Source organism: Motacilla alba, chromosome 1 (genome assembly GCF_015832195.1).
Source record: "Motacilla alba alba isolate MOTALB_02 chromosome 1, Motacilla_alba_V1.0_pri, whole genome shotgun sequence".
In the NCBI taxonomy this organism is placed as follows: domain Eukaryota; kingdom Metazoa; phylum Chordata; class Aves; order Passeriformes; family Motacillidae; genus Motacilla; species Motacilla alba.
This window is the reverse complement of record NC_052016.1, coordinates 8,295,116-8,317,342: the sequence shown is the minus strand read 5'-3', so window position 1 is coordinate 8,317,342 and position 22,227 is coordinate 8,295,116. Positions and strand designations below refer to the sequence as shown.

General features: G+C 45.9%; 1 protein-coding gene and 1 long non-coding RNA gene across 12 annotated transcripts in view; both read right to left on the bottom strand.

Annotated features, from left to right (window-relative positions):
- Positions 1 to 10,491, bottom strand: part of SYNJ1 (synaptojanin 1) — a 50,827-nt gene extending 40,336 nt beyond the window's left edge. For all 11 annotated transcript variants that reach the window (XM_038123479.1, XM_038123844.1, XM_038124022.1 and 8 more), the window contains exons 1-4: positions 9,272 to 10,491; positions 7,860 to 8,005; positions 1,219 to 1,305; positions 556 to 823 (exon numbers count right to left, since the gene is read on the bottom strand). In XM_038123479.1, coding sequence (XP_037979407.1) covers positions 556 to 823; positions 1,219 to 1,305; positions 7,860 to 7,983 — 479 coding nt within the window. In that variant the 5' untranslated portion in view covers positions 7,984 to 8,005; positions 9,272 to 10,491. The remainder of the gene's footprint in view (positions 1 to 555; positions 824 to 1,218; positions 1,306 to 7,859; positions 8,006 to 9,271) is intronic.
- A 2,650-nt stretch (positions 10,492 to 13,141) lies between these two features.
- LOC119697850 lies at positions 13,142 to 14,243 on the bottom strand. Its single transcript, XR_005255960.1, has 3 exons — positions 14,093 to 14,243; positions 13,887 to 13,888; positions 13,142 to 13,257 (listed from the first exon to the last, which is right to left on the bottom strand). It is a non-coding gene; the product is annotated as an uncharacterized LOC119697850 (long non-coding RNA).
- Positions 14,244 to 22,227: the final 7,984 nt, after the last annotated feature.

Sequence of the window (22,227 nt, the reverse complement as noted above, 5' to 3'; positions counted from 1 at the left end):
TTGGTGTGAAAACTATACTCTACTCAAAAAACATCCAGTAAAATGATAGTGAGTGCAGCAGCCAAGCAAAGTGCCCTTTGTAGCAGAGCCTACCAGCTGTCTCAACAAAACCTGCAATATCACAGTTTTTTGAGTAACAAAACTTTCAAAGTGCTTTCATATGTTGGAAATCCCCTTGGAACATATCTATAAACACCATTTTGGAATCCAGAACATTCTAAAAAACAGTAATTTTTTTCTTTGAAGTTTCATAACCACACCCATTTTAAAAACTGACACAATTGATGAAGAATTAAGAGGCACTAAAACTGAAACACAACATCAGAGGAGATGTTCAGAAGAAAATACAATATAAGCAGTGAAAAATCTGTGTCTTCCAATTAAGAAACTTCCAAGCGGTCACAAAAACATCCTGTCATTAGTAATATACTTCTGCCCTTGGAGTTTGAGTAATGCTATTCCATCTCAAGGTTTGTGGGAGAAAGAGCGGGGAAAGACAAGGATAAAAACTTGCCAGGCATTAGTTTGTAGCAGAATTCATTATTCTGAACTCACCAGAAGAACCTATTGTCAGTGGTGTGCTCCTGCATGCTGCGGTGAGCACTGAGACTCAGGTCTAAGCTGACACCAGTCGCAGACCAGGCGAAATAAAAGTTCCCAGAGTTCAACACTTTGCGCACTTCCGAAATGCGATCCTCGTCCGTGGGGTCAAGTCGCAGTGACACAAACTCGGTGGAAGTAACCCGGAAAACTTCAGAGTCCTGGATCTTCCCCACAGACATGCATCCCGTTACTAGAACCAGATAATGTAACAGTGTGTCTCCTGCAAAACAAGAAAGGGCACAGGGAAGAGAATGGATCTCAGCAGAGCAGATGCTGATTCATTCATGGGCTAAAGCTCACAAGCCCACCCCAGTTTGCCTGAAAAACATACAAAAAGAGCCAATGCCAAGAACACATTCCCAAGCTCTAGAGAAGGAGGAACTACTCTGCAAAGAACAGCAATTGCAAAAACAGAAGTTATTTTTGTCCACTCCCTCATTTCTGGGAGTGCTCCAAATTTGTAAGTTACCCTGCAAAGGAAAAAAATCAAACCAAACAAATAAATAGGAGAAAAAAAAAAAAAAGCCCTGTTCCTGTTGCAAAGATCCAGTCTTACAGGAGCAGCACAGTATTCTGCCCCAAATGAAAAATTCAAATTTTATGTATTTGACTCACCGAGGTTTAATCTTAACACACCCAAGAGCCCATATGCATCCATGACTTTGGAGTACGTATTCTTGATTGTGTCTTTTTCTGCAGAGGCTGTGGAGAGAAAATGAAAGATTTGCTGATGTAAAAACCCCAGTACTATGGCAGCAAGAACAAGCCACCGAAAACCTGAGCGATTACAAAAGCAGCTGCTTACATGACGCTTCTGGAAAGAAATCAAAATGTATGAGCATATGGCACTTTATAATGGAAAATGAGGGTTTGATTCTGTGACAAACTATGATCATGCTATGTTTTTAAGCAATAAAAAAGCAAAACTCCAAGTGATATTAAAGGACAACACTGTCATTTTTAACAACATCATTTCTCATTATAAAAAGCATGTACAGCACAGACAAATAAGATGCCTGAGAATGCTCTCCTGTAATTACAATTAGTGCTTAATGTTTCTTTTTTCATGGAAAAAAAAATACCCTTTTTCTCCAAGAATAAAACCATCACGTGGCAGTATTATCTCTGAACAAGACTACCACAAGTCCATTTTAACTATCTTAGATATGTTCCAAGCAGATCAAAACTCTTGCAGGTCCACAAAAACTGGTATTTAAAAGCCATGTCTTAATGAATTAGGAAGACACAATTTTCACAAACAGTTTTGAAAAAAACCCCACAAAACAACCCTGTCATATTTTAGAAGAAATTAAAGTATATCTGCCATTGCTCTCCTGGGAGTTAAGTGTATATTTCAGCCCTTTCACCAGCACTTTAACAGCCAGGCCCACCAGCCTGGCTGCAGAGCAGCAGGATCCCACCCCTCCTGAGCTTCTGCTCATGACCAGGACTGCACCGCAAGGGCAACGTCAACAATTCCAGCCTTGCCACTGCATTGGCAGGGATCAAGACTGCATGGTTACCAACAATCAGCACCATTTTGCTTTGACACTAAAAAACTCGGGACATGACATGAAGAGTAAATCAAAATGCCTATCTGCCCTGGCATTCTGTTGTGCTCTCTCTCACATTAGCTACGTCATTTAGAATAAAATCTCTATTTTATTTAGAATAAAAAACCCCTCTATTTTACTTAGAATTGCTCTTCTAACAAGCATCCCCTAAGATTAATACAGCCCTGCCTGTGCCTACTGCCTCTGTTCAAATATCCGCCAGCTCTTTTGTGGATCGGACAATTTAAAATAGATTAAACCATTATTTAACCACAGCCTGAAATCCAACCCCATTCAATGTTTTATTCAGCAGATTTTCAAAAAGTTTCTTTACCTTACTGCACTAATATTCCTGTAATACAGATATAATAAAATTAGTTTTATAGCAGCATGAGGATGTATTTCTAAAGTCCTCACCCAGTGTGAGCGTTAAGAACCTGCAGCTAATCTAAAAAGATTTTGTGAGCATCACCAAACTGTGTTTTTCTTAACCAGAAAACCACTGGGCTGGAACAAACTTCTAAATTTCAGACCCTGGTTCCTTCAATCTGTTTTTGAGAAAGGGTTTAATGATACCAATGTACTCTTCTAAACTCAGTTTTCCATAACCAGAAAGCTGCCGTGTTCTTCCTCCACACTTGAAATTATTATGGGAAGTTCAGGTTTCGTCTCAAACTTCCTGCAGAATTTTTCTTAAAGGTGCCTGCTGGGATTTAGTGACATGTCAGAACAATGCCTTTTCTGTCTTACATGGATTTATTCTCTTTTTCTATTGCAGAGAATGCTGGATATCCTTGTTAAGCCTTAATAAGTAAATGCCCAAAGTAAATTAAGTAACATGGGCTTTGCAAATTCAGACCAGCAAAAAAGGCTAATAAAGCAACAAAGGGTTGCAAAACCAACCAACTAACCAAATAAAAAGAGAGCAACTTACTGTGGCTAGTCAATTACTATTTTCTTAAAAGTGCCCATGAACCAACTAAAAGCATCTCATGCCATGTTTTCTATTTACATTGGACCCAATTCAGTGTGAACTCAAAGCTTTTCCACAGTGACCATCTAAGTGTTTCTCTCTCACACTGCCCGCACTTTTCCCACCTCTATTTGCTTTTTAAGGCCCAAGTTCACATGGGAAAATGTCAAATATGGCATCGTTTCCTCCATCCTGCCCTGGTCCATGCCCACCAGCCCCAGGCTTCTGCTTTTGAGACAGTGCCCAATAAGGAACTTCCTGTGGTCAGGAGTGTTACAACATCAAGGAAAAGCACAGACTATTCTGAAAACCAAGATGAAATCAGGAAGACACAGCTTCACCACACTCCTTTCCATTCTCTTCCCAAGGGACTCTCACTCAGACTCCTGAACAGGCCAAAGTCTGTTCTCTAGAAGCCTAAGGCACCAGTCCTACTTACCCCTATCTTTAGCCCTCCAAAAACAAAGATTTTATCCTTGCATTATCACTATTAAGCAATATCAAGAAACCGAAACCAAACTAACAAAAAACTCCACAAAATCACAACACTTGCAAAGTGATTTTCAAATCAATTTGTAATGTACCTCTGGAGAAAGCCAGAAAGCCGCATTTGCAGTGTCAAGAGAAAAACAACAAAATTTCAAGTCTCTATTTATTGAGGATTAACAGGCAACAGCACTTTAAAATGCCACCTGTAAAAAGCACACCTTCTCAATCACAGACTCTCACAAGAAAGGTGAACAACTCTATTTTTGAAGGGAATATGTCACCCCTCCCAGTTTTACAGAAAGGGAACCCCATCAACAATCCTGTTTTCAGGATAATCTAGTTCAACATGTATTCTGCTTCATTCCAGATCCAGAAATCAGTTTCCCAGTTTTAACAACTGAAAGGATCAGATTGAAAGTCACCACGTAGGCTTTCTATGGCTGGGTTCTCTTCTTGGTGTGCTCACAGGGGGCCATGAGACACCACATTTCAAGACAGTGGCTACAGTTTCCAGGTAGAATATGGGACTCTGAGCTGGGAACAAAACCACAACTCTGGTATTATGTGCATTTCCTTCAGACTCAAGACTTCCAGATTACATTAGATGAGACAAATTCCACACAACTGTCATTTTAAAAGGTTTAGAATCTGAAAAATCTGAAAAAAGTTGGAAAATTTATGAACAAAATTTGGTTTTGATCTTTTAAGACTAAGGCTTTCAAGGGTTTTGTCACATTAGGACAGTTAGATTTTTGGTATTTAAATTAAAGCTAACACCTGAAAATTACCACAGAGGTGACATCAGAATCAGAACAGAGTCACCACTTTCATCTATTAAATCAACCAGCCATATTACTATTTTATTATTTTTGATACCTTTTTTTTTGACACACCCCTGGTACTGGCTCAGCTCAGGATGCTGGGGTGAGAAAACCCTGCCAAATTGCTTTTCAAGGCCTGTTGAGACCGCCTTGGTTGAACTGCGTGGAAGAATTTCCTTACTAAGAAGTGGTCTGAGCAGCACTGCTACCCATGGCAGTGAACAGCTGTCAGGGTGCCCGCTGCACACGGGTGACTGCAGCTCTCACTTCAGCTCCAGAGAGCCCAGGCGGGCCCTGTGCCTCCTCCTGCTCACACCTGCCCTCTCCTCAGCTTTGCTGTGACACTGAAGTCCAAGGACACGTGTGACGCTCACGGCTCTGTGTTTTCCCAGACAGAATGTTCTCCGTGGCAGGCGGCAGGAGCAAAGACAGCTTACCACTCATTTGGGATGACTCACCAGCAGGAAGAGGGAGAGAGAACACACTCCTGCCCAGTCAGGGAAACCTTTCCAGTTAAGACATCTCAGAGCCCTATTTCAAAGAATAAACACACTGCCCATTTCACATGGAAAGCAAGAAAAATAGATCTATGACAACCTCCCACTAAATTGCAAACAAATCAGCAGGGAAGCTGCTGACATTTAAACCCAGGTGCTCTCACCAGGCTTTGAGAAGGATCCCACATACTCCCAATAACCCAATACCGGGACCGTGCTGACCAAAGAGGTGCTAAATGCACAAAGGAAAGCAAAGTATGGCTCAGGTGTTTCAGTCACAGCACCATTAGTTAATCCACACAGAATACCTCCAGGAGAAGCATGGCCTGGGCTGCTCCCACGTTCAGACTGAGGGTTACACAACCACCACCTCTGAACTATCCCTTCGACCCTCTTCCCTGCTTCCCTCCGACCTGGCTGACTGGAACAGCACATGGCACACACACTGAAAATCACCCACCACCTGAGCCATGCAGCATTTCCTACCGAGGCTGAACTGAATCCTCTGAATCATCTCGCAGAGCCTCACCGAGGGCACGGAGAGCAAGGTTAACGCAGTTATCCTTCCCTCAGCAAAATGACAGATGTGCTTCCTTTAAGATGACACTGAAGAGATCAGTAAGCTTCCATTCCGTTCTCTTAGCCCATTTCAAAGCCAAATTTCTGTACGTGGATATTCCAGGAGGTGCAGTTCACTAAGGCTCTCAGAACTGAGCCACATGAATCAGATGTAATGCTCAAATGTATTTCACTAGGCTGGGCATGTATTATCCACTCTACATACAGGTAAGAACTATGATCAGGTATAAGGCTAAACATGTTACTTCAACTCCATTATTCATTAAAATATTTGGGAAAATGTCTAACAGTTTTGAGGTCAGTATTGCTAATTTTTGTAGTCTAAAAAGTGGTAGCACCATCATCAAAACCCAGAAGTTTTTGACAGTTTAAAGTGATGCTGTTCTGGATTTGAATTGATACACCCTTGATCTGACCATTTTTCTATCTATTCACACAGATTTTACAAACATGGGAAATCCTCCCCAAGGAACAGTAGTATTGCATTAACTTTGTCTATTATTTTTACAAATACCTGTAAGTTTGTACAGCTACAGACTGGAATCTTCTGGCTGGATTCTGTGACATGACCAGCAGGATAGAGAAGTAACACTTGACAAATCTTCCTGAGTACTAATAATTGCACTCCTTTAGAGATGCATTTAAAAAAACAGATACCAGATGGGAACAGCAAGCAGAAAAAGAGAAGAAAGAAACCTGAGCTAGGGCACTCCTGGGCCTTTTCTGCTGTCAGTTTAAGATTGTGATCTCCCAACCATTAAGAAAAGTATCAGCACCTAAGGAATTCAGGGAATTGTGGAAATAAAAGAGAGGGAATTAAAGAAAAATACCACTGCTAAATATCCAGGGGAAAACTATGCCCATGTACCAGACAGAAAAAGAGTAACCAGTTTCCTGGTTAAGCTTACTGAAAACAATACTCAGTAACTACTTCCAGCTGAGTATGACCATTTGCTATGATATAACCTACCAATTAGAATTCCAAGGACAGTGCTTTGCAGATTAATAATGAGCTATCACTAAGTACAGAACGCAAGAAGAGAGAGGCTTCCAAACTTCTTCAGGTCTGGCTTCTTCTGCTAGGTAACAAGGTTGGGAAGTGGGCAAGAACTTTGACATGGTTTTAATTTTTAGGAAAGGACGTTTATCCAGCTGCCTGCAGTGTATCCCAGCAAGAGAAGTGACTTACTGCCGTTTTTGAGCATAACCTTCAGGAATAAATAATTTTTCATCTGTTAGCCCTTAGGTAGCTCAAGCATGTTCCATAATTACTAAACACAGGCTACAACAATCTGTTCCAAAAATCTTCAAAACACTTTATGGCTTGCACTGAACCTGTTTGCTACCTTTATGACTAGACACTTACTCCCAATCCACACCACAGTGTGTTACAGATACTGCTACCAAAGTCAAGGAGATTACTTAAATACATAGTAAGAAGAAACTGTACCACAAAGAAAAAAAAAACCCAAGCAGAATTTTAAAAATAGGAGAAAAGCACCCACTGTTCACCTGCACCATCATACAGCTGCAGCAACCATGTCAGTCATTGCCTGGCCTCTAACAGGTGCTGGCTGAGGAGAAAACTACATCCATGGAATGAAAGCTTTCTACAGAAGAGCAAAATCAAGCTCAGAAATGCTGTGCAACCAGGTGCTTTAACTTCCTAAAGAACACAAACATATTTTATAATTTTAAAAGTTTACGTATAGGCCTTCTGGTTCTCTTCTGCACTTCTCATTTTAGTGTCCTCCACCAAAACAAAAAAAAAAAGAGGGGGGCAAAAATTTAGGGAAATATCTCATGCATTTTTCACTTAAAACATGTAAAAATAACTTTGCAATGCAAGACATCTTGCTCCAAATATTACTCATTTTATTACAAGACAAAGCAATACCGAGTTTTGAGGGAGGTTAAAAATACAGGGACAACATAAAGCTAAAGAAAAAAAGCTATCAAAAATCACACAAAATGAGATAAAACCAAATTATGGTATAACACTTAAGAATACGGAATTTATTGCTATGAATAGCAGAATTAGCTCATCAATGAGTTATCACATGCTCAAAATAGGGCTGTTCAGAACCCAAGAAACAAGGTGACGTTGGAGGCAATTATAAGAAAATTTAGTGGACATGAAAACATAGCTGTATAAAGAAATTAAAGTAATTAAATGTGCAAAATTCTCTCTCAACAGATGAAGAAAATGTCTACCAGAAGCCTCTCCATTAGCAAGGAGAAAAACAGAACAGTTGCTTCTTTCCATTCCTCAAGTAAAATGGCTCAAACAATGTCAAGTCTGCCACCTTTCTAACGCAGCAGTTACCAAAACAGATGGACTCACAGAGGACAGCCACAGCTCCGGACTCAAACATGAGACATTCTTCTCTGTTCCTGGTTTCCACGATCACACTGAAGGGAAGTGGATCCAACTTGTGATAGACTCGGTATCCTTTGCTGAAAGCCATTTTGCCTCAAACACAGGCAGCCCTGTCCAACACAAGATGATGTTAGTGAAACCTCCCTGTGCTTCCAGACACCTCCTGCAAAGCTGGTGTGACCCACGGCCTTTCTTAGGGATTTCACCTGTTTAACAAAAACTAACAACAAAATCCCCTGCTCCCTCATTCTACCTCATGAGACTTAGTTTATCTATGTCTAAAAAAAAAAATACAGGGATTACCTAAAGATGGGATAAGAGTGTTTCAAAACCAGAACTACACAGAGAAACACCTTTCAAAATCTGGATTTATTTAAAAGCTTCTTTGAGACAACTAGAATTTTACAGAATCTCACACTGGTTTGTGTTGAAAGGGACCTTAAAGTTCATCCAGTTCCACACCCCTGCCATGGGCAGAGACACATTCCAGCATCCCAGGTTAATCCAAGCCCTGGCCAACCTGGCCTTGGATACTTCCAGGGATGGAGCAACCACAGCTTCTCTGGGCACCCTGTGCCAGGGCCTCAACATCTTCTCAGGAAACATACCTAAATCTAATCCTACTCTATTTTAGTTTAAATTTCTTTCCCAAAACTTGATGAACAGGATTTCTTCTTAAAAACAAAATGTTTTCCAGTTACCAGCAATATGGAAGAGTAGCAACCACCGTAATTGTAAACTAGTGCCAAAAGCAGAGGGGGAGCCTTCAATTTCTAGATCTATTTTACTAATTCTGCCCTTGTACAAAAGGACAGTATATTTTACGATCTGAAGCCGTCAAGACATTTTAAAGGACAGTACAAAAATGTCAACCTATTTTTGGCTTTTTTTCACCCCCTTTTTTTTAAACGAAAGCAGCGTTTGATTTGGATTTAAACCCTGCCCTGCGGCGGCTGAAACATCGCAGTGTCGTACTGGTGACGCTGCCCGCCAGCAACACACGACTGAGATCCTAAAAAAACCCCACAGAACTCTCACACTGCAGCAAACCATAAACAAATGCGAGAGCAGCCCAATTTTTCGCGCTAAGGATCGGGAAAAGGCAGCGAAGGAGGATTTCTCATTCCGGAGCGGGGCCTTCCGCCCTCCGTTGCCGGCAGCTCGCTGCCCTCCGGAGCAGCACGCACGGCCCGCTCCGGCCTCTCCCCGACCCCGCCGCGCCCTGCGGGCTCAGGGCTCGGCCAAGCCGCGGGGCTCGCCCCGCCGGGCCGCCACATTCCCGCACAGCGCACGGATACGCCTGGCGGCGCCCGCCCGTCCCGCCCGCCGCCCGAGCCCGCAGGAGCCCCGGCCGGCCCCGGTACCGCCGCGCTCACCGTCCGGCCGCCCCGCCCGGTGCCGCGGAGCCGGCGGGATCCGCTTCCTCCCGGCCCCGCGTCCTTCCGCACTGCGCCGCCCGCCCCGGAGGGGAGGTGCCGGGGGGCGGGCGCTGGGCCGAGGTGGGACGGAGCTGTGGCTTAAACAAACCGAGCCGCGTGTTGAGCGTAGGCAGGCCCGAGCTCCGCTGCGGGATTATTGAGAGGAGCAGAAGCCAAGGGACAGGCTCAGGAACAGCCGTGCTGACGGAGCCGCCACCGAGTCACCGCGCTGGGCAAAGGCTGCGATACTCACAGCGCCTCGGCTCCGGTGGGAGCCGTCTGAAGCCGGCGTCTTGCTAACTGCAGTCATGGAATGGAGCCGTGTAATAGCCCGAGTTGGAAGGGACCCGCAAAGATCATCGCATCCAACCCCTGTCCCTGCACAGACACGCCAACAATCCCACCCCGTGCATCCCTGGAGCGCTGTCCGAACGCTCCTGGAACTCTGGCACCCTCGGAGCCATGCCGATGCCCTGAGGAGCCTGGGCAGTGCCCAGTACCCTCTGGGGGAAGAACTTTCTCCGATAGGCAGCCTAACCCTCCCTTGGCAGAGCTCCAGCCGTTCCCTGGGTCCCATCACTGCTCACAGAGATCAGAGCAAGCCCTGGGGAGGAAGATAAAGACCCCTAAAGAGTTCTCAGCTCAATCTCTTCTCTAGCGGGACAAGCCCACTACCCCCGGCCGCTCGTGTGGCTCAGCAGGGCCTTAGCGAAGAGCGCGGAGTTTCGGAGGCAGACTCCACAGCTGACCGAGGCAAGGGGATTTTCCCCGTTCCTGGCACAGCCGCCGCTGGCACGGCAGGAACAGGGCGGCCGAAGAGAGCGACCCCCGCGTTCAGCGCTGCAGGGCGGACACGGCGGTGGGCAGGGGCGGAACCGCAGCCCTGCGGATACCGCCCGCAGCTCCCGCTCCATCGTCCCTGCAGCCCCCGCGCTCCCCGGCCCTGATGGGGTTTTATTTGTTTCCCCCCACAGCTGTGTAGCTCTTTTGCCGTGGTCCCATCCGGTCGCCAAGGCAGTGTTCGTCACCAGGCTTTGGGTGCAGACCGTGCTGGGGCCGGGGTTTCGTCAGGCAGGAGGATTTGTTTCGAGGCTCCTGAGAACTCTGCTCCCGTCGCTGCCTCCCCCAGCAAAGCACCACCCATTCACGTATCCGAAGGCCCCGCGGGCGCCTCACTTCGCCCTGTCCCCGCGCGTCTTCTTATGGTGACATTGCCCAGCCCCCCGTTGCGTCATCGCCCCGCCCCAAGTCACCCCGCCCCTCGATGCCGTGTAATACGTCAGCAGGCCACGCCCCTCCCGACAAGATAGCTACATCTATAGATAGACGTAGATATATATCTATAGATATATATATATACACACACATATGTGTATATGGCTGTTCCCGGCCCCATGTTTGACCATTGCAGCGACGGTGAGCAGGAGAGCTGGTTGCCATCACAGCACTCAGAGGAGCGCAACACCAAAAGAAAAAAAAGTGGGGATAACGCCCGGGGCTGGCGGGGCAGCACTAAGCGGGTGGGCTCGAGGGTGTCACGCTACAGGCTGAGGAACAGAGAGAGGGGTAAAGGGCTGGAGAGCACACAGCGAAATTATGGGGTACAGGTTAGGATTTAAGGTAGAGAATAGCTACACCAGTCCTCACCCCTCCCCTAGCCCTTACCTTAAACACCGCCCGAGCAGCTGAGAGGCAGAGGGGCATCTCGAACAGGGTTTTGAAGCAGGGTTTTGAGGATGATAGACAGATGCCAGGGGTCAGAAACAATAAATGAGAGACCGAGAACAAAGGAACAAATGGCAGGTGGGCTTGAGAGAGAGAGACTTTAGAGGTGAACAGCTCAAGGGCTAGAGAGCACTGAGTGAATATAAGGGGAACAGATTAGGATATGAGGCAGAGTACAGGGGTACCAGCCCTCACCCCACCCCTAACCCATACTGTAAACAGCAACTCTAATGCAGGACAATGCCAGAACCCCCTCAGAGGTGCCCGCAGTAACTGTGATGTTAAGCCTAAACAGGGTGCAATACTGGAGGGTTAGGGTCCACAGGTAATCCCCCCAGGGATAACTGGAGGATTCCCACCCTGGCCTACCCAGAGATGCCTGTAGTCCAGGACCAGAGATGCTCACAACCCTGACTGAGGCCGTCAGGTGGTGGGTCGGTTCCATGGCAATACCACTGTGAAGAGCTCTGCAAGCCTCGGCCTCCGAGCGCAGCCGAAGTGTGCGGCCCGAGGAGCCGGGCGTTTTTAGGAGAATGGTGAGTAGCAGACTTGTTGGGTTTTGGCTGCTGTGCATTTGAGATCGTGCAGTGATGTTTGGTGTTCCTGATTGTAGCTGACCAAGGGACCACAGCCCGGTGCCTGCGGGAAATTGCCAGCAGGAAAGGCGGCCTTCCTTCGCGCCCGACGTGGATTCTCATTCCCGGCGGTCCGAGAGATAAGTCGAGGGCTACGACCTCCCCTGGGGGGGATGAAAGCGAGGTGCTGGGAGGGCTTTTGAGTTAGTGTGGTTGTGATATTTTGTGAAAATCCCTTTGCTAGGATTTTCTTTTCCTGAGAAGCTGAGAAGGCCTCAGCTTCAAGTGTTATCTGCTGCTGTGGAATGCAGCAGGTGCTTTCTCGATTGGTCAGTGTGGGATGTTTCTACTTGGTGGCCAATCGAGGAGGCAGCAGCTCTCCGACTCTCTGGGAGTCACAGAACTTTGTTATTCATTCCTTGCTATTCCTGTCTCGCCTTCTGATGAATCTTTCTCTCTGTTCTTTGTAGTATAGTTATAGTGTGGTCTTTTTTAATGTAATATATATCATAATATAATAAACCAGCCTTCTGAAATGGAGTCAAGATCTCTCCTTCCCTTCAGCAAGTCCAGACTGCCCAGAAGACCCACGGTAATAAATGGTGACCCCGGACGTGTGGCAGTAAGTTAGCTTTGGCGGCAGGGATGTGCAAGAGGTGGCCCCTCTTGGGCCACATAAAGCAAAAGGCTCGCAGTGCTGAGGTGCTCAGGGCCAGTCGGTCGCCGTTTGCCTTTGTGGGGGAAGCGTAAACGTAGGCTCTGTGTTACAGCCTTGTTCTTTGTCTTTATTTTTAGGAAGTAAAGCCGGATATGTGGAGTCAAGGTAAGTGGGCCAAGGTGAGCAGTGACCAGTGGATGGAAGCAGTTGGGCATTGCTCGGGTCTCGATTTCTGGTGCAACTCTTAGCCCCCATTCTTATTTGTGTGCTTCAGGCGATCCACTGGTATTAGGCCGAGACCCCCTCAGCAACTGGCCGACAGACCCGGTTCGTCGCTCTCGTGGGAATTGATATTGAGGAGTAAATTTGTGTTTGAATGAATCTGTTTGGTTTTTTTGCTTTTTTAAATGTATTATTATGTTGAGTCTTAGTTGTGTTGATTGTATTCAATTATATTTTTGATACTTTGAGGTAACTTCTTTGTGGTTTTGTGGGTTTTTGTTTGGTTTTTTTGTAACTAAATATTACACAAGTATTTTTAGTAAAGATTTTAGTAATTTTAATTTGCCATTTGTCGCAATACGACATGAAATGACGACACGGACACTGCTGCTCTCCAGGTGAACAAAAAAGAGGGACCTTTATTTTCTGACTCCAACATTTATAGTTTTCCAAAAGTGACAGTGGATTGGAGGGTGACAGTGCCACCTCTCCAATGACACTGGACAGACCAAGAGTCCATCAATTCTCTCCTCCTCCATGACAGAATGCAAAACATAAGTTATTTACAGAACTGTGTGTGAGAAAGTTTGTTACAAGAATGCAAACATCAGAAGGCTTAGCAAAGTCTTAAAAATCAGGGTGACAGTCATTTAACTGTAATTTGGGTAAGAATGTATAAATGGTATTTTAAGAGTTTGTTATGTATTAGATTTTTTGATGTACAATTTAAAGTTTGTGAGGGATAAGGTTAGGTGTTAAGAGGTCTACTAATGTTAAAAATAAGAAGCTTGACTAGGCCAATATTCAAGCAGCAATCAATTTATTAATTAAGGTGGTAAAGTATGAGCAAAACAGCGCTGGGTACAGTGGGGGAAGTTTTCCCTCCAACTGCACACTGATGGTTGGGGCGTACAGATATTTATAGGGGCACACATAAGCTTTTTTCAGCAGTTTCTATTCCTAATTTTTACGTCACAATTCTATACACTATTGTGAGTTAGTTTTCTCAGGATGTACCCCAGAAAGGAGTATCCCCAGATGGTGGGGTCCGACTTCCGAAAGAAGAAAGAGGTCTTCCAGCTGGTGCGGTCCAGACTCCAGATGTGGGCCCACCTTGTAATTGCAAAGACTATAAATCTCAGAACAGTGATGTCCAGCTTCCCTTGGTCGAATCCATCAATCCTTGGGTTGATGTTCATCTTCCTTTCTCAAGCTGCTTTTTACTGTTTTGCTAAGGTGTTGAGATAAGCATATTTCCTTTACATATATTCTAAACTTATATTTTCAAAGTTCCTTACTACAAGTAATATTCTAAAATTATACTTCAAAAGGTTATTATTGCAAAGCTGTTTAATGCTTAGCTACGTGCAAAAAGTTCCTGTCCAGTAGCAACATCTTTAAAGCTTTATTTCAGATGCTATAAAAGTTAATTGCAAACAAAGGATAAGTTCAAAGGCCTTCTTTCATGCTTTACTCCCTCAGTTATTTTTTTGGAATTCATCCTTTAATTGTCCCATGATCAGTTTCCATACATATCACAATCACAAGCACACACGCTGCCTGTATGTACCTGACACGAAACACAGCTTTGTATCTCACACTAACAATGTATGTAGAAAATGGATTTTTAGAATTGGTGACTGATAAACACTGTATTTGGATGTGTGGTTTTAGTTAGTGTTGCTTTTAAGTTTTGTTTAACTATTTTTCTTGGGTGTTTTTTGGTGTGTTTTAAATAAGATTTGACCCAGTGAGTAGGAATCTCGTGTGATTTCTTTTTTGTGGAAACGGAAGTATAACTTTATCATCAGGTCATGGAATTTACGGGACTATTTTATTGACTATTTACTAAGTCTTGTCCTTCAGTAGGTTTTTGTAACTCTGATTTTGAAATCGAAGAAAAATGAGAAAACGAAGGAGGTGGAGTAGTTTTCTCCTTATAGGATAAAAAGGGGTTTGACATAGAAACTGCTTTGTCTAAGTTTCCGTGGGGGGGGTTCCGTGGAACGTGAGGCGGCGCCGCCCTCAGGGAGCCGAGCCGAGCCGAACGGAGCGAGCGGCTCCGGGTTCGACCGAAGGGAGCCGATCTGAGCCGAACCGAGCCGAACACACCGAGCGGCTCCGAGCTCGGCCGAGCCGAGCCGAACACAGCCGAAGAGCCGACTCCAACCGGATACAGCCGACAATAGCCGAGTGCAGCCGACAATAGCTGAACGGAGCCGAAGAGCCGACTCCAGCCGAACCCAGCCGAACTCCGCCGAGCGCAGCAGCCCGGGCAGCGCGGGGCGCCGGGGCGGCTCGGGGTGGAGCCGGGGCTCTGTCAGCCTTCCCCGCCTGCCCCTCTCTCTACCCCTCCCTCCTCCTCCCCGCATTCCCCGTAGTTATCTCTCTTTCCCCATTTCCCTCTCCCCTCCCGAAACCCCTCTCTCCCTCCTCTGTCCACGGTCCCTCTTCGCCCCTCCCGCTTTCCTCCACAGCCGACCCTTTCCCTTCCCCTCCCGCTTTCCTCCACAGCCCGACCTCCCTCCCTACCCTTGCTCATCCCCTGCTCTCCCTCCTCTCTTCCCGTCCCACCTTTCCTTCTTTCCCCCGTAGTATCACAGGGGTGACAGGCAATCCTGTGCTCTATTTTAAGGAGAAGGGGAAAAATATTGTATTTAAATAAATAGAACTATATACAATGTATATCAATATATACATTTATACACCACGTATATAAATATTAATAGAAATAAAACAGAACTCGATACAATACATAATACAAGTTATACTGTATATATCTTACTATATTATACATATTATATGTCACATACATTATATATCTAAATATTGTACATCAATATATTATAATGTAATGTATTACCACTTAACGTAAATGTGAATGTAAATTTTAAAAAATCACTATAAAAATTTTAAATATAGTTTAAAAGAAAGAGTTTTTGGTTTTTATTTTGGAATAGGAAGGGGGTTTATTATAAAAATTAAAAAATAAATAAAATAAAGGTAGATATCGAAGTGTAGAAATGTATCATAAATACATAAAGATATATATAAAAATTTAAAATTTAAACTAATAGAAGTTTTATCAGTACCTATGATATATAATAAAATTTTAAAATTATATTATTACATAATGATGTATATTATATATATTTATAAATATAATACATCAATAAAAACAATAAATGCAAATGTGAAAATAATTATGAAAAAATATAAAAATATTTAAATACGGTTTAAAACAAGGGGCTTTTATTGGTTTTTATTTGGTTAGAGGCAGGGGTTTTATTTTAAATGATATAAATATACATATTATTTAGATATAATTATAAATATAGAAATATGAAATCAATATGCAAATATATATAGATATATAGAAATGTAAATGAATAAATATAAAAAATAGAAAGAGATGTAATAAAGAATATAAATAACATTATACCTCTATATACATTTTAAATTTAAATGTGAATATAAATATGAAAAATATAAATTCAATAAAATTCAAATGCGGTTTAAATGAAAGAACTTTTTTTGTTTCTATGTGAGTAGAGGCATGGGTTTTATTTTAAATAATACAAGCACTATATATATATATATAAAAATATAGAAATATAGAAATATACAATCAATATATAAATATATGTATAAAGCTAGAAATATAAATAAATAGAAACGATGTAATATAGAATATCAATTATATTATACATAAATATACATTATACGTAAAAATGTGATTATAAAGATGAAAAATATAGAAATAAAATATATTTAAATATTGTTTGAAAGAAGGCGTTTGGGTTTTTTTGTTTGTTCCTGTTGGGTTAGAGGCAGGTTTTTCGTTCGGCGTTGTGGGTGCATTGGTTTGTTGGTTTCTGGCGGGCGCTGCTGTTGCGGTGCCAGCCTCGGTTGGTTTTTGTTGCCCGGCTGAGGCGGGCGGCAGTGCTGCCGCCTTGCGGGCAGAGCGCGGTAGCGCAGCCGTGCGGCGGCGGGCGAGCGGCGGCGGCGGGAAGGCGTCCGTGTGGCGGCGGCGTGCAGCGGCCGGCATGGCGGGAGCGGCGTGTGGGACTGGACTGACCTTCTCGAGATGGCGGCAAAATGGCGGGAAACTCGAGGACCGTGGTCCGTCTACTGGACTGCCCACACAGCACACCGACGGCGGCGCGGCCCCGCGGCATTTTCTGTGGCGTTTCCCGTGCCGTGGAGACGGGCTGTGGGCTCAGCGACGCCGCGGGCGGGCGTATTTCAGCGGCTTTGTGACAGGCATTTGCGAAAAACGCCTCGCTCTCTACCGAGGGTCTCTTCTCGCCGCCCTCTTGAGAGTGGCGTGTCGCGGACTGGCTTGACCTTCTCAAGATGGCGGCAAAAAGGGCGGGGAAAATCCAATGTAGTCGATGATAGCCGAGTGTAGCCGAAGAGCCGAGAATAGCCGAGTGTAGCCTTGATAGCCGAAGAGCCGGTGATAGCCGAGTGTAGACGATAATAGCCGAGTGTAGCCTATGATAGCCGAGTGTAGCCGAAGAGCCGAGAATAGCCGAGTGTAGCCTTGATAGCCGAAGAGCCGGTGATAGCCGAGTGTAGACGATAATAGCCGAGTGTAGCCTATGATAGCCGAGTGTAGCCGAAGAGCCGGTGATAGCCGAGGGTAGCCGAATTTACACCCAACGCCGAACATCACCGACTTTCGCCAAACCGAGCCCGCTTCAGCCCAAGAGCCGAAACAAGACCAATTTAGACCAAAAGCCGAAATGAAACCAGTTCACACCAAGAGCCGACACAAGCCCAATTTCACCGAGTTTAATGGAACAGAACCGAACGTCGCCGCCTTCGGCCGAGTCGAACGAGCTCAGCCGAACCAAGCCGCCTGCTCTCATGACCATTAATTAGCGAGAGTGCGGTCACAGCCCAATGAGCTCCTGCCCACCCCGCGGTGCCGTCCGTGTCCGTGCGAGGGCCGGGCCGCCCGCGGGACGCGGCAGCAGGAGAACCCCGAGCTGTGCGTGTTCAATGTGAGGCGGCGCCGCTTTCCCGGCGGCGGCTCCCTGGGCCCGGCCCATGCCGCCCTCAGGGAGCCGAGCCGAACCGTGCTGCTCCAAACACAGCGAGCGGCTCCGAGCTCAGCCGAGCCGAGCCGAACACAGCCGAAGAGCCGACTCCAGCCGAACCCAGCCGAACTCCGCCGAGCGCAGCAGCCCGGGCAGCGCGGGGCGCCGGGGCGGGCTCGGGGTGGAGCCGGGGCTCTGTCAGCCTTCCCCGCCTGCCCCTCTCTCTACCCCTCCTTTCTCCTCCCCGCATTCCCCGTAGTTATCTCTCTTTCCCCCATTTCCCTCTCCCCCCCAAACCCGGCTCCTTCCTGTCCTGTCCCTACCCCGCTGCTCCGTTCTCATCCCCCTCTCTCTCTCCTCTGTCCACGGTCCTTCTTCCCCCCTCCCGGCCTTTCCCTTCCCCTCCCGCTTTCCTCCACAGCCCGACCTCCCTCCCTACCATTTCTCATCCCCTGCTCTCCCTCCTCTCTTCCCGTCCCACCTTTCCTTCTTTCCCCCGTAGCCGCGGGGCTCGGGGTGCCGGAGAATAAAGCCCAGAGGGCCGGAGCCCGGCGCCCCTCGCTCGGTCCCTGCAGGAGTCCCTTCGCGGGGCCGGAGGCTCTCGGCGGGTCCCCCATGCCGGTCACACACACCGCCCGGCGCTGCCGGACCTGCGGCTTTCCCGACATCGCGCTGAGAGCGGCCCCCGCTCTGTGCCGTGCCGTGCCGTGCCGTGCCGTGCCGTGCCGTGCCGTGCCGTGCCTCCGCGTCCCCGCCGTCTCTGTCACTCCCTCCTTCTGCCCCTCGCCTGTGACAGCGAGGCTGGGGAGGAACTTCAACCCTTCTGGGGGCTGCCCCCCCTTTCTTGTTGCAGCGGAGTCCCTTTCTGGGGGGATGGACACGTGGAAAGGGCTTGAAGGAAGCGCTGCGCTGCTGTCCAGGGCAGCTTGACTCGTTCTGTGTCTTCTTTGGGGGTCAGGAAAAGGCGGTGAAGTCTCGGGGCTCTGATGTCATTTGGGGCACCCCACGGTCCCGAGGAGAGGGAGCCGCGCTGCGGCGGAGGAGCAGGCGGGTGGCGGATGAGGGGGGCTCATGCTGGGTGCCGTCCCCCAGAGGGACCCAAAGCTGCCGCAAGATTCACAGGGAGGGTGTGTGTAGAATGCTAAGACCTGTCAAGTTTTTCGTTTTTAAAGGTAGTGGTAAAGAATAGGAATTTGTCTCTACATTCATTTGGGAAGAAACCCTCTCTCTATCCACTCATTTGTATACAGGAATGTAGGAAACTGTGGCTAGACATAAGTATTGCCGTAACGTTTTTATCTAGGAATGAATCAAGCTGTGCCCTGAGACCATAAGAACAGCTGCAGGGGCTGAAGGGAATAGAAAGGGCTCTCTGGCACCTTTTGCCTCCGTTCTCTGCCAGTCCCCAAATCGTGTCACAGTCCCAGGAGAGGCGTTTGTCATCCCGGGTGCTAAAATGAAGACCTGTAAAATCCTAGCTCTGCCTTGTGTCTCATGTGGTTTTACTTCATATTTATGTCATCACAGAAAGCAAAGAAAGAAGAAATGTGACAGGTTCCCACTATTGCTGAGTGAAGGCTTTTTCTAAAGGCTGGTGTATTTATGTTCTCTTTTTCCACGCCGAGCTGGACTTTTCCCCTCCTTTTTCAAGGTCTGCTGCATTGGGTGTCCAAGGAGGGCTGGGTTCCCCAGCAGGGGTCTTAGGAGTTGGTGCTGATTCTGCTTTTTCTGAAGGTGTATCAAAGGGTGCTACCAGAACGACTGTTTTCCCCACTGGAAAGCTTCCCCTCAATGCCACAAGTGCACCTATGTGTTTTAATCGTGTCACCAGATGGACTAAGAAAAGCTACCACCCGTAGCAGATTTCTGTTTGGTCTGTGTCTGTGACAAGTGGGCTGTGTGCTGGAGAGGGAGAGGCGCTCTTGGAGAGTGGCAACAGCTCCAGGTGAGAGCTGCGAGGATAACGAGGGCTCAGAGCAGCCCCAGGGGTGAGCTGCGAGGATGATGAGGGGCCGGCTCCTGCTGGGCAGGGCGGAGCGGGCGGGGGTCTCCCGGCGCGGCGCCGCCGGAGGAGCCGCTTTCCTGCCGGGAGCGCGGGTTGCGACTTTGGAAAGTTCTTTTATGTCCTGGTTTTGACGTGGGTTTTAGGATTTTTTGGTATCGTTTTGTTTTGTTTGCAGTTGGTGTATGGTACGGGATGTGGTGGTGTGCTTCTTGAATGTTATGGTTCTCGGTTCAGGTGTTGATGAGTAGGTTGTTTTGAATTCAGTTTTGTTGTCGGATTTATTTTTTTTCCCCCGCTCTTATGTTTTTTAAGGTTTACAGTGGGTTTTATGGGTGGTAGCATGAAGTAGAAGTTAGGTTTTGAATTCTGCTGTGGTGGCTTTTATTAGCGTGAGTATGTAGTGTTTGTTTCGGTGGGTTTGAGGTAGTGTCATGTAGTTACTTGGTGAGGGGTTTTTAATCTTTACAATTACATTCTTGTTTATTATCTTACAGGGCTTTTACTTATTTGGATTGTTTGATTGGAGCGTATGTTTGATTGTTAGGGATCCTTTGGGAGATACTGTTGATGGTTACGTTTCTCTTTTGCCTTCAAGTTTATTACTAGGTGGTATTTTTATTTTGATAGTTTGAGGCATTTTGGGTTAATTGTGTTAGGAATCATTTTTTTGTTGTTAATTTAAGTTTATGTGTGATATTTAAAACCCAACTCCCCTTGAGCCTGGATGCTGATCCCTGTTGCTGGTCAGTGAGAGCATCTGAGAGGTCCGATCTCAAACAGCTTGATTGAACAGGAAAATGGTTCATTCCTTCTCGTGAGTAGGGTTGTTGGCTTTGCATGGGCAAAGCCACTACTCCAGCTAGGAGAAGAGTTAGGGAGCTCTTTTAAATCATAGTCCTGGAGGTACCGAGCAGCTTGGCTTGGTAATGCTGTGGGGAACTAGAAGAATATCTGTTCTGATCTTCCTCTCACCTTTCTTCCACAGCTGTTTCTGTATTCCTGACTTCCCTTCGTGTCAGGGACATGCGGCTTGGAGCACAGGAACTGAATTTGTCACTTAGCCGTGTCAGCTTGGTGCAGGTTACGAATTACAGGGTGACTTGGAAACTCAGAAACAAAGGGAAGAAGCTGTTATGTCTCTTTGAAAAAAAAAAAAAAAAGGCTACATCAGGGCAATAATTCAGGGGACTAACACTTCATCTCTAACTTTCTTCTGTGCTCAGTCCTCATCGCTGGGAGCTGTGAAAGCCCCCTGAGCTGTTCTCATGCAGACCTACCTTGTTTGGTCAAAAAAATCAGTATTTTATTACTGTGTGCACACTCAGGGGGAAGATTTTATTCCATATCTCTCAGAGGGACATTAAAGCTCCAGCTTCCCTTTTCTTGAAGAGTTTGAAAGACAATATTACTTATGTAATTTTTTTTTGCAGGCATTTTTATCTATTTGAAGAACCAGAAAGACTGTTTGTGCCTGTGTGTGCCCTTGATATCCATCCTCTCTCTAATACAGGATGGGAAAAAAGGCCCTTGATATCCATCCTCTCTCTAATACAGGATGGGAAAAAAGGCTGCAGAGCTTCCTACAACGGGGTGCGAGTGCGAAGAACGAGGAGACAGAGGAAGACTGGACTCAGGAATCAGGATGGTTTTCTTGGGTTTAAAAAGCTTGAATGGCACTTCAAGATGTTTATATCACACCTGGTTTAATTTTATTACCCTTTTTTTACTTTAAAAAACCCCCCAAAAACCCCCCTATGATCCATTGCTGTTGCTGCCATGTATGACAAAAACCCATCTTCCCTCTGCCTGGAACAGCTGAGAGATGGAGCTAAACCCCGAAGGATTTTCTGCTCAATGATTATCCCTGAGTTTTCGTGGGAATTCTCTGAGCAATCTGGTAGGTTGTGCTTGAATGTGGCTGTGAGGGCAGTTGAGCACGGCAGTCCAGCTCTGCGACCCGCGGTGCCAGCGCGAGAGCCTTTGAAATGTCATGCAGGATGCATTTATCCAATGGAATCCCGGCTGTGTGCTGTGCCCGGGCCCTTTGTACAAAGAGGGTACGGGGAAAAACCAGAACTGCACATTGCTTGTGATATGTATGGAATTTTGAAATCTTTTGTTCCAGTTAATAAAAGAAGTTAGTTTAAATAAAAGCCAATTTCTTTTTTTTCCTTCAATGTGATATTCTTTGGTGGTGAATGGTGTGTTATTTTTTGGTATTGTTAACTCTGTGTCATTTGTTTTTTGAGTGAAGATAACTGTAGATGGGTTGGTTTGTATTTGAGGTAGAATTAATTTCAACAGGTTTCTTTAATAGACTTCTGAGAGGTATTACTGGGATTTTGGCTTTGTTTATTGTACGTATAAACAGAGATTTGGTAGGGGCAGCTCGGCTGCTGGCCTTTTGGGTGTTAATTTATTGGATGGCTTTTGTTCGGTGTAGTTTTTAATTTTTGAAGGGTTTTTTTATGTAGTGGTTTTAAGGTGGTTTTTAAGAATTGTGTTGTTTCATGTTGTTTGCAGTTGGTGTATGATAAGGGATAGGGTGTACTTCTTGAATGTTATGGTTTTACTGCTCATACATTTCAATTTATTTCTGGTTCAATGGGTTTTTTTTACTTTTATCTTTGGGGACAGGAGCATTTATATGGTGGGCGTTTATAGGCAGTATTTTTTTATTTGGG